The sequence below is a fragment of the Momordica charantia genome (genome assembly GCF_013281855.1).
Source record: "Momordica charantia cultivar OHB3-1 chromosome 8 unlocalized genomic scaffold, Mcharantia_2.0 BLBB01000008.1, whole genome shotgun sequence".
In the NCBI taxonomy this organism is placed as follows: Eukaryota; Viridiplantae; Streptophyta; class Magnoliopsida; order Cucurbitales; family Cucurbitaceae; genus Momordica; species Momordica charantia.
This window is the reverse complement of record NW_028275166.1, coordinates 8,298,765-8,311,531: the sequence shown is the minus strand read 5'-3', so window position 1 is coordinate 8,311,531 and position 12,767 is coordinate 8,298,765. Positions and strand designations below refer to the sequence as shown.

The following is a 12,767-nucleotide window of genomic DNA, read 5'->3' as shown; positions in this document are numbered from 1 at the left end:
TGGTTAGAAGGAAAAATATGTTTTTACAACAATTACATTTATAAATAAATCAAAATTGGGAAAAAATACTTTTTTTTTAATTTTTTAGTCTAAGATAAGATTCTTAAAATTTTCAAAATAAACACTTTTAATCAATGAAATTTATAGTTAATGTTTATTTAATCTCTGAAGTTTGAGAATTTTTAAATAGTCCCCGGACTATTTATAATAGACTAATATTAAAATTATATGGCATTTAAATTGATATTTTACTGATTTGATAAAATATATTAATTTAATATATATATATTTTTTTGAATGATTGGACTTTTTCTTTGTCAAATTATCTGCTTCCTTCCACTCTCTTCTTCTCCTTCCGCTTACCACTGGTTGCCGTTAGTCAGTCCCCACCGGTCGTTACCACCAGTTTCTGATGACCTATAATTCGACATTTAACACTCCACCAAACCTAGTTCTCATTCGTCTTCCCCCAAATGCCCCATCCTCCCAATTTTCTTTATTTACAAATCCGTCTCCAACAATTAATTTGTCCTTCGTTTTAGTAATCAGGATTCGATTAAACAAAAATATTTTCTTTATGGATTTGATTAAACAAAAATTACAAAAATGTCGCATAAAGCTGGAGTTGTTGTAAAATAAAATCACCATGGAATTAGGGTTAGATTTGGAGTGTTAAATGGAATTAGAGTTGGAGTTGGAGTTGAAGTAGTAGTAAAATAAAATTAATGTGATCATAAGAATGCCAAAAGTGCTTCTAAACGGGTCCAATGTACTTCCAAAATAGTCTAGATTCCTAGGAAATATTATTCAATATTTGCATAACTCAAAATCTAGAACTAAATTGTATTTGTGATGGTCAAAAAGGTCAGGAAATATGTAGAATTCATCAGACTGTCAAATCATACGACCTCTTTTACATTTACTCTTATAAAATGTCATATCACCGTTCTGTTATTAACAACCAAGACGAGAGATACAGACATAACTCAAAATCGAGGAGAACAGACAGAACAATTTAAAGTTAAAAAAAACATAAGCTAGGTAGATACAATCTTCAAATTAGATCAACAAAATTTGTAATTTGAACCAATGACAAAGGCTCTGTGTTAATTTATAAATAAATGAAAAAAATCAAAACCAAATAGAAAGTTAGAATATAAAATTGGGAACGAGGAAAAAGAATTCTCCTGTCAAGAACAAATTTTTTTCCCATTTTCTCACGCAAACATTAAATAATATTATAATCTACCAAAAGCACCGAATCACATTGACAAGAAAATGGAAGAGATGATTCTCGCTGTCAAGAAAATCAGGTCTAACAAATCTCTGGAGCCTCAAGCTCCGAGGGAGGAGGCCGCCGTAATGCAGCATCGTCGTGAAGGCGGCAAGCGGTTGCACCGCCATAGCCATAACCAGCCGCAGCAGCTGCGATCGAAGCATCGATGGCTGCAAAAACAAACCAAAAAGTACAGAAGCAAAGCTTGGTGGGGGGGAGTGCCAACTATTCTTTGTTGAAATATTACTAAACAGAAATAAAGTACAAAGCTTTGGACTGAGAAACCAAGGAGAATAATAGTAATATCTTAGGAAATGTCGAACAGGCAACAGGGCCATTCTCACAATATATAGACTATACAGTCATAGACACAGAAACCCACCATCTTTTGGACACGTCAGATAGATATCCTAAATTCAAATTATGTAGAAATTAAGATCGAAGATAGTATAATCACAAGTTCCATAGGCAAAACATGAAACTTCCATCGGTTTTGGTTTGAAAATTAAATTTAAAAAAAATAATTGCAAAGGAGATTATACAATAACTTACAAGGATGTTTTCTGGATTCAAATCTAGACCTCACAAATAGACTTCAAGATCTGGTACATCTCTGAACTAGCAAAAGAGAACTGTGACAATGCCCTGAAGAGTTCTGGCAACTGATTCTTAAGGCTTACCAATGACTTCTCCCTCACGTGAAGGCATTGCTTCGCATGAGTTTCCTTTTCCTCCTCCAATCTCTTTTTCAACGTCTCTACCATAATTAACTTCTCTGTAACTGCAGTGTCCTGAGCGTTCTCTTCAGACTTGTCAGGGTCCATCTCATCAGGCATTCTTCGTTGCTGGTATTTGTAATGCCAGTCACTGAAATGCCTCTCCTTGCGCTCGAGTTCTTTCGCAGTCTCCTCCCACTTTATCCTCAATTTCATCTCTTCATCTTGCTGCAGCACAATAGTATTAATAACAGCACCAAAAGTGAATATGGCAGTTCTGAGATGCTCGTCTGGGAGTCTCTCGAGTTGGTCATGCCAAGCAAGGAGGAGTTTTTGAATTGGAGGATTTTGAACCCTTGGTGGAGAAGAAAGCTTCTCTTTCAAGCTACTCTCTATAGGAACTAGATTCAGTTTCAACCAGCTGTTTAAGGCTTTAATGTAGTCTTTCTGACGACGCACAAGTTTTTCAAACTGTGAATGCCACTCTCCCACGACACCACAGAGCTGAACCGTGCGCTCATGATGATGCTCACTAGTTTCTTTTGGGAATTGAGAGGGATTCACCGATCTCAGTACATTTACAATCTTCAATTGCCCTTCATGGTGAACTCGCATTGTTTCCCACATTGTTGCCATCCTGCAGAACAACAAAAGTTATTTCTGGTTTTGCTACAACATGGTGGCGACAACCTTAAAAACAGAGCAGAATATGTTCTAGGATCTCAAGCAAGATACTAGAAGACGTCACATGTCAAATAAACTTATGTTCGACAAAGTTAATATCCATGAGTCATTATTACCAATAATAAAGGTGACAATAATGTTACAGGAAAAAAAAGAAAGAAAAACAATGGTCATATGCATATACATATTACTATCTCACGCAACTCACCCATTAACAAGCTGAACAAGTTTTGGGTATAACTGTTTGTCTCGGAGACGATTAATCTCTGAGATAGTTGAATCCAAGGATTGCATGTCAACAATATATCTAGTGTGCAGATGACTTACTGCTGCTTTTGCTTTCTCCAAAGCTTCTGCATTAGAATCTCGTTTCTTTAGCCTATTCAATGTAGCAACCTTCTTTTGGTACTCAAACTTCATGAGTTCACCTGCCTGTCAATTGTAATTATAACAAATGAAATTCAGTTAAAAAAGAGTTCCTCCTTCAAGCCACATTGTGGATCTACCTCCATCATAGAAACACAAATTTCTTTAAGATTAAGGTCAAATGTCAAACAAACTAAAATTGTAAACCTCAACATATATGGTGCCTGCCAAGCCTATTTTCCATCTCTTCATAGTTCATAGAGGACATGGTTGTGGCCTCAAGGGTTAGAAGGACAGTGATGGAAGCCCTCAGCAAGAAGCAATTTATAAGGAAAATAAATTCATGAAAAGCCAAATGCTCAATATCATAATATTCTGATCATTATATGACCAAAAATGGAATCTAATATCTTAAACCAGCCGAGAAGCTTTATATCACACACTGACCTGACCAACCAACAAATTTGGTGTCTGGGAGACAAACAAGAGACAGAGAGAGAGTGGGAGGAGAGAAATATCCAGACTCAAGAGAAAGTTACAATCAGGCCCATCCCATTACATTCATGCGTGCAAAACTCAAGGCAGTAACACATCGTTATATTTCTAGAATCATTTCTCATTTAATTTATTAAAAGAAAACCCTCTAACTTTAAACATAATTAAGGATTGAAATCATACGACAGCGAGAGATTTGACCTCACAAATCTAGAAGGACACATGTACAGATAATACATAATACAGAGGAGCAGAACAGAATCCAACTCAAAATAGTTGAAAAATGTCACTCTTTCTAACGGTATGAACTTCCATCGTCATCAGGAGTTAGGCATTGAGTATTGAAATTATATCAAGTCAACGAATATTTCTGAAAATGAAGAACCAAATAAGATGCTTAAAGATTGAGAAAGGAAGAAGACTGTTCCATGTACCTTCACTTCATCATATAGCTTTTTCTCCCATGCCAGTAGTTTGTCTAACACGGTGGCATGAGTTTCTTGCTCTTCTGCATAAAAATCATCTTTTCCATCGTCCATATTAGCCAAACCTCTAAATGATCGGTTCCATGTAATAACACGCATCACTCTGGCAGAGTGGTCAATGTGACCTAAAGAAAAGGGCAAGATACATCAAATTCTTTCCAAGAAAAGGTATAAATATAAGAAATATCTCAAGGAAAGATTAAATATTCCAAACCAAAGCTTCCGCAGCTGCTTTTGAGCATGTTAATATGTTATATTACATAAATCTCAGCAAATGTAATACTAGAACCCAGAATCAAAAGCTTAAACTTCACGGCAAGATCCATACCTTGGTTATCAGCAAAATTGGAGTGATAGTGTAATCGTGTGGCCTCAAGCATCTTGGACACTTCATGGGCACTCTCTGAAGACTTGAGAAAATGATCATCAAGATCCAAAAATATCTGCAACAGATTAATATTTGTCTTAACTATCCTCTTCCCATCCGAGGAACCAATAGATCCCACCTGTTTCGTCTTCTTCGAGCTCTTCGCCACGGGTGCGGGTTCTACCACTGCAGGCGGGGCTGGCGGCGGCTCCACCAGCACTGGCTCCACTGTCTCAGCTTTACCACTCATTCTGCGCTCCTCAATATCTTCACTGTCCACTCCCTTGGACTTTTTATCAAACGGCTTGTGCTCAATCTCCTCTTTGTTAATGTGTACCTCCTCGACTTCACTCAAAGTCGAGAGGGGGATGTTATCGACAGAGAAGAAATAGTCGTATGTTGAACTCTGTTGCTGGGGTGGTGGAATGTGCCGGTTCTCATTAAGAGGCGGTGTCCTAGATGGTGGCGGCGATGCAGCCGCCAAATCTTCATTGAGCTCCGAATTTCTAATTCGGCTACTCCCTCCATCGCCGTTACTTTTATTGTTTCTCCTCCTCCTCAACGCACCAACAGAGGCTTCGTTTTCATTCTCCTCCTCTTCCTCCATAATAGGCGATCCTGGATTTAGATCGGGCTTGTACATATTCATCTCAGGCATGGTCGCAGCCCTTTGGAGAGGAGTAGAAAAATTAGGAAGAGGCAAAGGCGGCGGCGGAGGCGGAAAGGATTCGAAAGAGACGTCGGCGGCGGCGGCGGAAGCAATAGCGGAGTTGGGTTTGGTAGCCCCAGTGGCGAATTGGGGATTTTGAACCTCGCCATGGGCGTAATCGCTTAACGCAGCTCCAGTGTTTTTAAGGGACATAGAATAGGCGGAGTGAGCGGCGGTGAAACCGTTCCGCTCCGTCACCGCCTCCTTCATATGAATCTTGCGTTCTTTACAGCGCAAAATCGCTTCTTCATTATCGATCTTCGACTGCGAACAACCCATTGACCTTTGCTTCTGCTACACGGCGGGGATGGCGGTGGGCGGAATCAGAGAATGATTTGAGATTCAAGACAGAAAAAAAAAAAGCTGCAGATTTTAGGGAAAAGGGGAGTTGGGTTTTTGGAAAGTGGAAAGGGGTTTCGATTTCGGGAGTGAATTTGAAAATTTTCTTGGTGGGTTTTCGGACAAACATGAAAATTCTGCTCATTCGAGGTCCCGTGCTCGAACCGAACGTTACAACAGCGCCGCGCCTGTATTTCACTTTCAAAGGATTTACTTATAAAAATATATGGGACCTCTTTTCATCATTTCTTTTCTCTCAAAAATAAAAATTTCCATTCATGTACAAGTATAAAGGCTGAATTTGACTTTTCAGAATATAAATTCATAAGAAAATGTGTCAATCATATATGTTTTAAAATTTTCATTTTGTTATTTTTAATTGATCATGACTTAAAAGAAGAAAAGAGAATGTTAACCCTTATGAAAATATGATTTATTATTTGAGAAATTAAAGGGATGTTGTTGTTTGGTTACCCTCTTGTTTATTGTTTTCTTATTTTTCATTTTTAATTTTCGAGAAACATAAATATTTGGTAACTATTTTTTTCTTTATTTCTTATTTTTAAGAAACATTTTTAAAATTATGTAAAAATTTTAAAGATAAAAAAAAATAAAATTTTGCATAAGTAGATACATTATTTTATTATTCTTTAACTTATAAAATGTATAATAAATATTAAAAATGAATATAAGATTAGAAATTTCGAAATTTTAATTAAAATTTTTTATTTTCATATAAAAGAATTTAGTTTTTTAATTTAAAATTTTAGAAAACGGGAAATAATAGATTATTACCAAACATGTTTTTTCCTTTTGCATAAAAAAATAAAAATTGCACAACATTGTTACATTTTTATCCATTAAAAAACTAAAAACAATAAAACTAAACATACCCTACAAATATTGTTTTTATGTTATATTTATTCAAAATATTTTTAAAAAAAGTTAAATATTTTTTTTTAAAACGTGAAATTTGTCAAAGAGTAGCTTTCTGTGCTTTATTTGCAAGTAAGTTCTATTCTACTTTTCCAAAATAATTAAAATGGTCTTCAGGCTATAATTTTCATCTTCAATGGGCAAGATTTGTGTGATCCTCTTGATAGTTCGAATTTTATTTAACCAATTATATTTTTAATACCTAAATTTTATTACAGGTACTTTTCACATGACGAATCGGAAACATCCTCAAACATACGAAATTGGTCCCCAAAAAACCCGAAAACTGTTACTTTCATAAACAATTAATTCTAGCCAATTTGATTGATATTTTTATTTAAAATAATAGTTTAGAAAAATTCAAAACCATCAAGAAGAAGTAGAGTGCATGAGGATTATTTTATTCAATTTAAAATACCACTATATATAAATTTCGACATCTTTTCCTCTTTCGTAGTTGACGACATACTGGGATGTTTGAGAGATAGATCGATGTTGTTGCCTACAAAATACGGCTTTGATTTGTACTCTAGGCTACCATTTTCTGCATCATCTGTAGTGAATTCACGAGCAAAACATGAGCTCGAGATAGAAACGTTGAAGGTGGAGATACATGCTGAATGTTAATGTCGACTTACTTACCCTCTTCAAGTTTCAGGTAACTTAGGAAATGATAATAGTTATTCGCTACAACGTCAAAGCCATCTAGTGTGAAGTTATAGCGCTCCAGATCCAAGTACAGTACCCAACGTTCAATAAAAAATAGTATTTAGCAAGTCCACATAGAATTAAAGATATGCTGTGACAAGTGACAAAATAATATAACGTAGTAGCTACTCATCCTAATGGTTTATACTCATTCTATTACCCACCCAGTTGAAAAGGTTTTATGCAACTTCCTTGGGTAGGATTCCTCTCCTTTGTAATTTTATATCATCAATGAATATATTTATTAAAAATAAAGTTTATTTTCTAGAGATAGCAGCTCATGCACAACTAGTTATATGTGTGATTACCAATACAACGTCTACCACTTCTACTTTGTTTCAATTTAGTATCTCTATTTAAACTTTTTGTCCACAAAAATTTTAAGACTACACACCTCCAAACTCGCCTTTCTACTTAGATCTTAGTAACAAGGAATCTTAGGAGTATTTTAATAGGTCGAATTATAATAATTATCTAGAATTGTTTATCTGGATCTATTTGTCCACTATGATTATGAGAGGGAAATATGATTGGAAATTAATATCTTACATCATAGAGGTTATAGTTTAATTCCAAAGAAAAACATGTAAATCATCTTGTTAAAATAATACAAGTGTAAGTATTTCTATTAAATAAATAAATAAATAAATTTATATTTAATGTAAATATATTTTAAATATTAATATATTAAACATATTTATCCCACGCTAATTCCTACCCATCCCGCGCCCTGATTTATTCTCTTTCTTCTTCCGCCGCTTCTTCTGCTGTTTCTTCTTCTTCTTTCTCCGTCTTTTTTGCTGCTTCTCACGCCATGGATTGCACACCTGACTGAAAGGAAAAAGAGATTGCACGATTTGTTTTGATGCGTAGTTGAATTCCACTCTAATTCGATCCTTCTGTCATTCCTTGGCTCAGAAGGTTAATCTAAAAGCCTAGCAAGACGCTCAGAGTTGCGCTCCAGTTTTACATAACCTCATAACCTGCCCAGTCTGTTCACTGCCACAAGCATTCAAACGAAAACTGAAACTTAAATCTTCTCTCCGGTGAGAATGGTGCTAGTGGTCGCTTCGTCCTCCATTGATTCTGGAATTGGTTGCTGGGACCTCCACACGGGTGCGGAACAACTACGTTACAAGTCTTCTGCTTCTCCTTCACATGGTCTTGTGTGTGTTGGCCAACAGTTTCTCACATGCTCTCAGCTCCGTGATCCCGCTGCCACTGCACGCTCCATTCTCTACTGGTCTTGGTTTAAGGTACTTGTTATTGCAAGTGTAATGAAATCAATCATCTGTTTGCCAATAGCGCGCTTGATTAATTATTCTCTGCAGCCTCAAGTAGAAGTTAAGAGCTTTCCGGCTGAAGCAATGATGCCCTTGGCTGCCAACAATGAAGGTACCTATATAGTTGGTGGTGGTTTCTCTGGAGATATTTACTTGTGGGAGGTATAGTTTGTTTTACTTTTGGAGATATTTTCTTGTGGGAGGTATAGTTTGTTTTACTTTTAAAAAAACCATGTAAAAGTCTACTCGTCATTCCATAATTTTAGTTTCCTCAGCTGGCATGCTCATTGTTGCAGGTTTTGAGCGGTCGATTGCTTAAGAAATGGCATGCTCATTATAGGGCAGTTACTTGCCTTGTATTCTCTGAAGACGACTCCCTGTTAATTTCCGGTTCTGAAGATGGCTGTGTTAGAGTTTGGTCCCTTCTAACGTAAAAAATTTCATCCTTTCAGTCATGTGTATTTGTTTAGAGTTTATTGTCACTAATTGAAATTATTCTTACGACTATGTGTATAACAGGGTATTTGATGATGGGTGGCAAAGGGAAGCAAAACATTTATATGAACATAGTTTCACTGGGCACAATATACCTATTACTGATGTTGCTGTAGGTTATGGGGGGATCCAATGCTATTATAATCTCTTCCTCCGTGGATCGGACTTGTAAGGTTTGGTACTCTAAAGGATTTTCTATGTTGATAATATAAATAATTTTATGATGATTTGGCTGTGTGAAATGAAACCATAGTTTTGAGGAGCGTGTTCCTACCATTGTATATGTGGGTTTCTTTATGGATCTTAGAATATCAAATTAATTAGTTTTAAAATCTCTCTGGATTTTAATTTATTTGATTATTTGATTTCCATGTGATAGTAAAAGTACATAAACTTTGCATTTGGTGAATTGTCCTTAGATTTTAATATTTTTAATAGAAATGTGGGACATATGAAACATCTACAAACACAATTATTCCAAACATGCAAACACAAGTTAATTAAAAAAAAAAGTATAAAAAAAACAGATGGTGTAAGTGTGCTTTATTATGATCTAAATGATAATTAGACGTGTTGAGCTACTAAAATTTTTGTGCTTGACATAGTGATGGTCATTGGAGAAAGATTTGAGAATTTTTTTCTATACTCTGTTGTAATTAGGCAACAGTGTCACCTTTCCCCCTAAAATTTTCTGAGACAGTTTAAGAGAACCTATTTGATTAGCATTTAGCAGTTCTGAAACTATTGTGAGTATAAAACCTTTCTCTTGCAACTTTTCAAAGATTAGCAAGTTGAGAACTCCTTACGTGTGCTAAAAAAGAGCCGTTGCTGAAACTGCATGCTAAACATCAACTTCTATGCAAGAAGTTTTAGGACGCAGTTATGTTCCAATTCTAAATGTTCAAGGAAGTTTTTGAATTGTTTATGATTTATCAACGAGTAATGACTACTTTCCTGCCCTTATTTTTGTTATTTATAATTTCTTCTCATTATACCATATATGTTGAATGTTGTATGTTTTATGTTAACTTGGATTTTTTAGGTGTGGAGCTTATCTAACGGGAAATTGTTAAGAGATATCATATTTCCTTCAATCATTGATGCAATTGCTCTGGATCCTGGTGAACATGTATTCTATGGTGGTGGTAGGGATGGAAAGATATACACTGCTGCACTCAATGCTAAAAGCTCATCTAGTAGTGATTATGGATTGCACATTCTCGGTTCATTATCAAATCAGAGGTCTGTATCTGTGTACAGATTTTTATTGTGTAAACCATTTATCTTGTCAAGTTTCATTATTAGATCTCACACTTGTCGAGAAGATTAAGGCGTCCTCAAAAATTTTGAGCACGTTCCAATTTTTAGAATGTTATTTGTGTTCTTTGAAATTCAGATGTTTAACTAGTGATATAATTATGCAATACAATTGTTGAGGAATTTCGCGTTGCTATTAGTTGTTTACTTGCACTCCGGGATATTTTAATGACATCTTGATTTTTTTAACGGTGTCTTGATTTCTTTAGATGGGAACCAGGATTCTATTTCCATGTTGATAATATGTCTAACATTACTAAAAAAGCTGCCTTTTGGTTTCTGTACTTTAGATAAACAGAACATGTATAATATGTTTTCTAGTGTTTAGAGCAGGATATTATTTTTCTTTATTGCTCTGTCCTCCAACTAAGTGTACTTCTGTATTTTGACTAGCAAATCTGTTACTTCTTTGGCTTACTGCGCAAGTGGAAATTTGTTGATATCTGGATCTGAGGACTGAACAATCAAAGTTTGGGATACCAGTACGAATAATATTATTCGTGTTCTTAAACATTCAAAAGGTTCCAACTCATCAAAATGTTATTTCATGCACAAATATCTGTTTTGTTGCACTATATATCCTGTATTAGCATTCATGTTATTTCTTGAATAAATATATTTTAAGTTTCACTTTGTTTCTTTTATAAAACGGGTATTATCAGCATTTCTTTGATGGATATGTGAGGAATATTTTTGCTGCAAATCAATTTTATACTTGGCTGAAGCTTTGCATATATGATATATCTTTTGTTGCTCGTGCCAAATTTGTCTTCTGCTTTGTTTTGTAGTTCTAGCCGTAAGAGATTGGAGAACTATTAAAATAAGATAAAATATGTTATGAAGCTATAGTACCCTTTCTTCGTCTTGTTTTTTTACTTGTATCCAATTTTATGAACTTCATTTGATAATCTTGTTTCCTAGTACATTCATTTATATGATATACTGCATTTTAATATCCCTAGCTACTGTATTCAGCTTTCGATTACTATGTCCAGGACCTGAATTTTTATGTTATAATCTGAATGCAAATGCACTATTGCTCCATTCTATTATTGTGCAGGTCCCGTAAATAATATACTTATCGTTAGACAACAGCTCCTCCCTAAATCGCAGATAAATTCTACTTCCCAAGGTTCCTTGAGAAAGCATCGTTCGCTATTACCTCCCTCCCTTGCAAAATTTGAAAATTCGAAGGACGAGGATGAAGACACTGGTGTTATCATTGGTCTATCAGGAGAATTTATGGGTTCTTCCCCCCTTACTTGTCATGTGATGGAGAACCAAATCGCAGAACTTCAGGTGCCAGGACTCAATAATGTTAATAATACTGTATTCCTTATTTTTGCTGGCATACATATCATTTTGTGGCTTCTAAAACGTGTATTAACATGTGGTTTCTCTACTTCAGCAACAGGGTTCTGCTGCCACGGGAATAGAGTTGGAAAGACTAAAGCGCGATTATGGAAAATCCATGCAAATGCTACAGCACTGGAGAAAAATGTACGACAATTTACATCAATTTTGTGTAAATGAGCTTCTGGATGGCAATCAAACGTCAAATTAGATGCCAATTCTGCCTGAGCATTGCTATTATTTCGCACGATGCCATTCAGCATTGCTATTAGATGCCAATTCTGCCTGAGCATTGCTATTATATGTAGACCCTGTCACCAAGTCAGTAGAGTATCAACAAACAGTATTCGATAGAATTAGGAGGCCATTCTTGATTAAGTTAATTTGCAGAGCCTTTTTTGTGGGATTGGATGTGTACATTGTTTTGTCATGCGGTGTTTGATTCTGCTTGCATGTACTAGAGCTGTTCATTTTACATGATTGGGGAGAGATCCAAAAACTGCCAAATATTAGCTCACTCCGGCAAAGGAACAGAAATGAAATGAGCCAACAAGCAGAGAAAAGCTTATTTACGTTTGGGAGTGATTTTACCATCTTTAATGGATTGATAAAATTGATTTAAAAAATATATATAAAATTACTTTTAAGTGATTTTTTCTTTCTAAATTCACTCGTTATGTTATATGATACTCCTAAACATATCCTTATTTTCTTTTGGGATAAAAATCAATTTCTTTTTACATTAAATTTCTAATCTAAGTGATTTTAAGTTTTACCCTTTATTAGAATTTGGTTTGAGGTTCCCTCTCCAAGCAACTAAACAAGAACTTCTAGACCTAAATCTTCAGAATAACTAAATCAGCTACATTAGTTCCCATTACGAATTATATTTTCAATAGCTAAATTTTATTGCAGGTACTTTTCACATGACGAATCAGAAAGAAACATCCTCAAACATACCACCCGAAAAGTGTTACTTTCATAAACAATTAATTCTAGCCAATTTGATTGATATTTTTATTTAAAATAATAGTTCGATGTCAATAAGTCAAAAGTCAAATTTGGAAAAATTCAAAACCATTAAGAGAAGTAAAGTACATGAGACTTATTTTTATTCAATTTAAAACACCACTATATATAACCTTGAGATGTTTCCTACGCATTGAGATCTATAAATAGCCATTTTATATATGCAAAATCAATCCTTAAAAAGGCACATTCTGCCATATCCTTAATAA

General features: G+C 35.0%; 1 protein-coding gene and 1 pseudogene across 3 annotated transcripts; one reads left to right on the top strand and one right to left on the bottom strand.

Moving 5' to 3' along the window:
• Window positions 1–1,021: 1,021 nt before the first annotated feature.
• On the bottom strand, window positions 1,022–5,639 carry LOC111021069 (protein ALTERED PHOSPHATE STARVATION RESPONSE 1). Of its 2 annotated transcripts, XM_022297912.2 has the most exons (5): window positions 4,351–5,639; window positions 3,972–4,147; window positions 2,885–3,108; window positions 1,829–2,629; window positions 1,022–1,446 (listed from the first exon to the last, which is right to left on the bottom strand). In XM_022297912.2, the coding sequence occupies exons 1-4, from the start codon at window positions 5,375–5,377 to the stop codon at window positions 1,852–1,854; spliced, it is 2,205 nt and encodes a 734-aa protein (XP_022153604.2). In that variant the 5' UTR covers window positions 5,378–5,639; the 3' UTR covers window positions 1,022–1,446; window positions 1,829–1,851. The 2 variants fall into 2 exon arrangements, with proteins under 2 accessions (XP_022153604.2, XP_022153603.2); XM_022297911.2 differs by having other exon boundaries at window positions 1,134–2,629.
• A 2,160-nt stretch (window positions 5,640–7,799) lies between these two features.
• LOC111021068 (protein ROOT INITIATION DEFECTIVE 3-like) lies at window positions 7,800–12,101 on the top strand (annotated as a pseudogene). The gene is made up of 8 exons (XR_015792602.1): window positions 7,800–8,337; window positions 8,413–8,526; window positions 8,661–8,794; window positions 8,884–9,032; window positions 9,902–10,101; window positions 10,570–10,697; window positions 11,237–11,475; window positions 11,585–12,101. The product of XR_015792602.1 is annotated as a protein ROOT INITIATION DEFECTIVE 3-like (transcript).
• The last annotated feature ends 666 nt before the right edge of the window (window positions 12,102–12,767 follow it).

Excerpts from the sequence above, each read along its gene's own strand:
- LOC111021069 (XM_022297912.2), bottom strand. The coding sequence starts at position 5,377 with ATGGGTTGTTCGCAGTCGAAGATCGATAATGAAGAAGCGATTTTGCGC. Across the intron at positions 4,148-4,350 it reads CAATTTTGCTGATAACCAAG|GTCACATTGACCACTCTGCC; the intron begins GTATGGATCTTG and ends CCTTTTCTTTAG. Across the intron at positions 3,109-3,971 it reads AGCTATATGATGAAGTGAAG|GCAGGTGAACTCATGAAGTT; the intron begins GTACATGGAACA and ends TACAATTGACAG.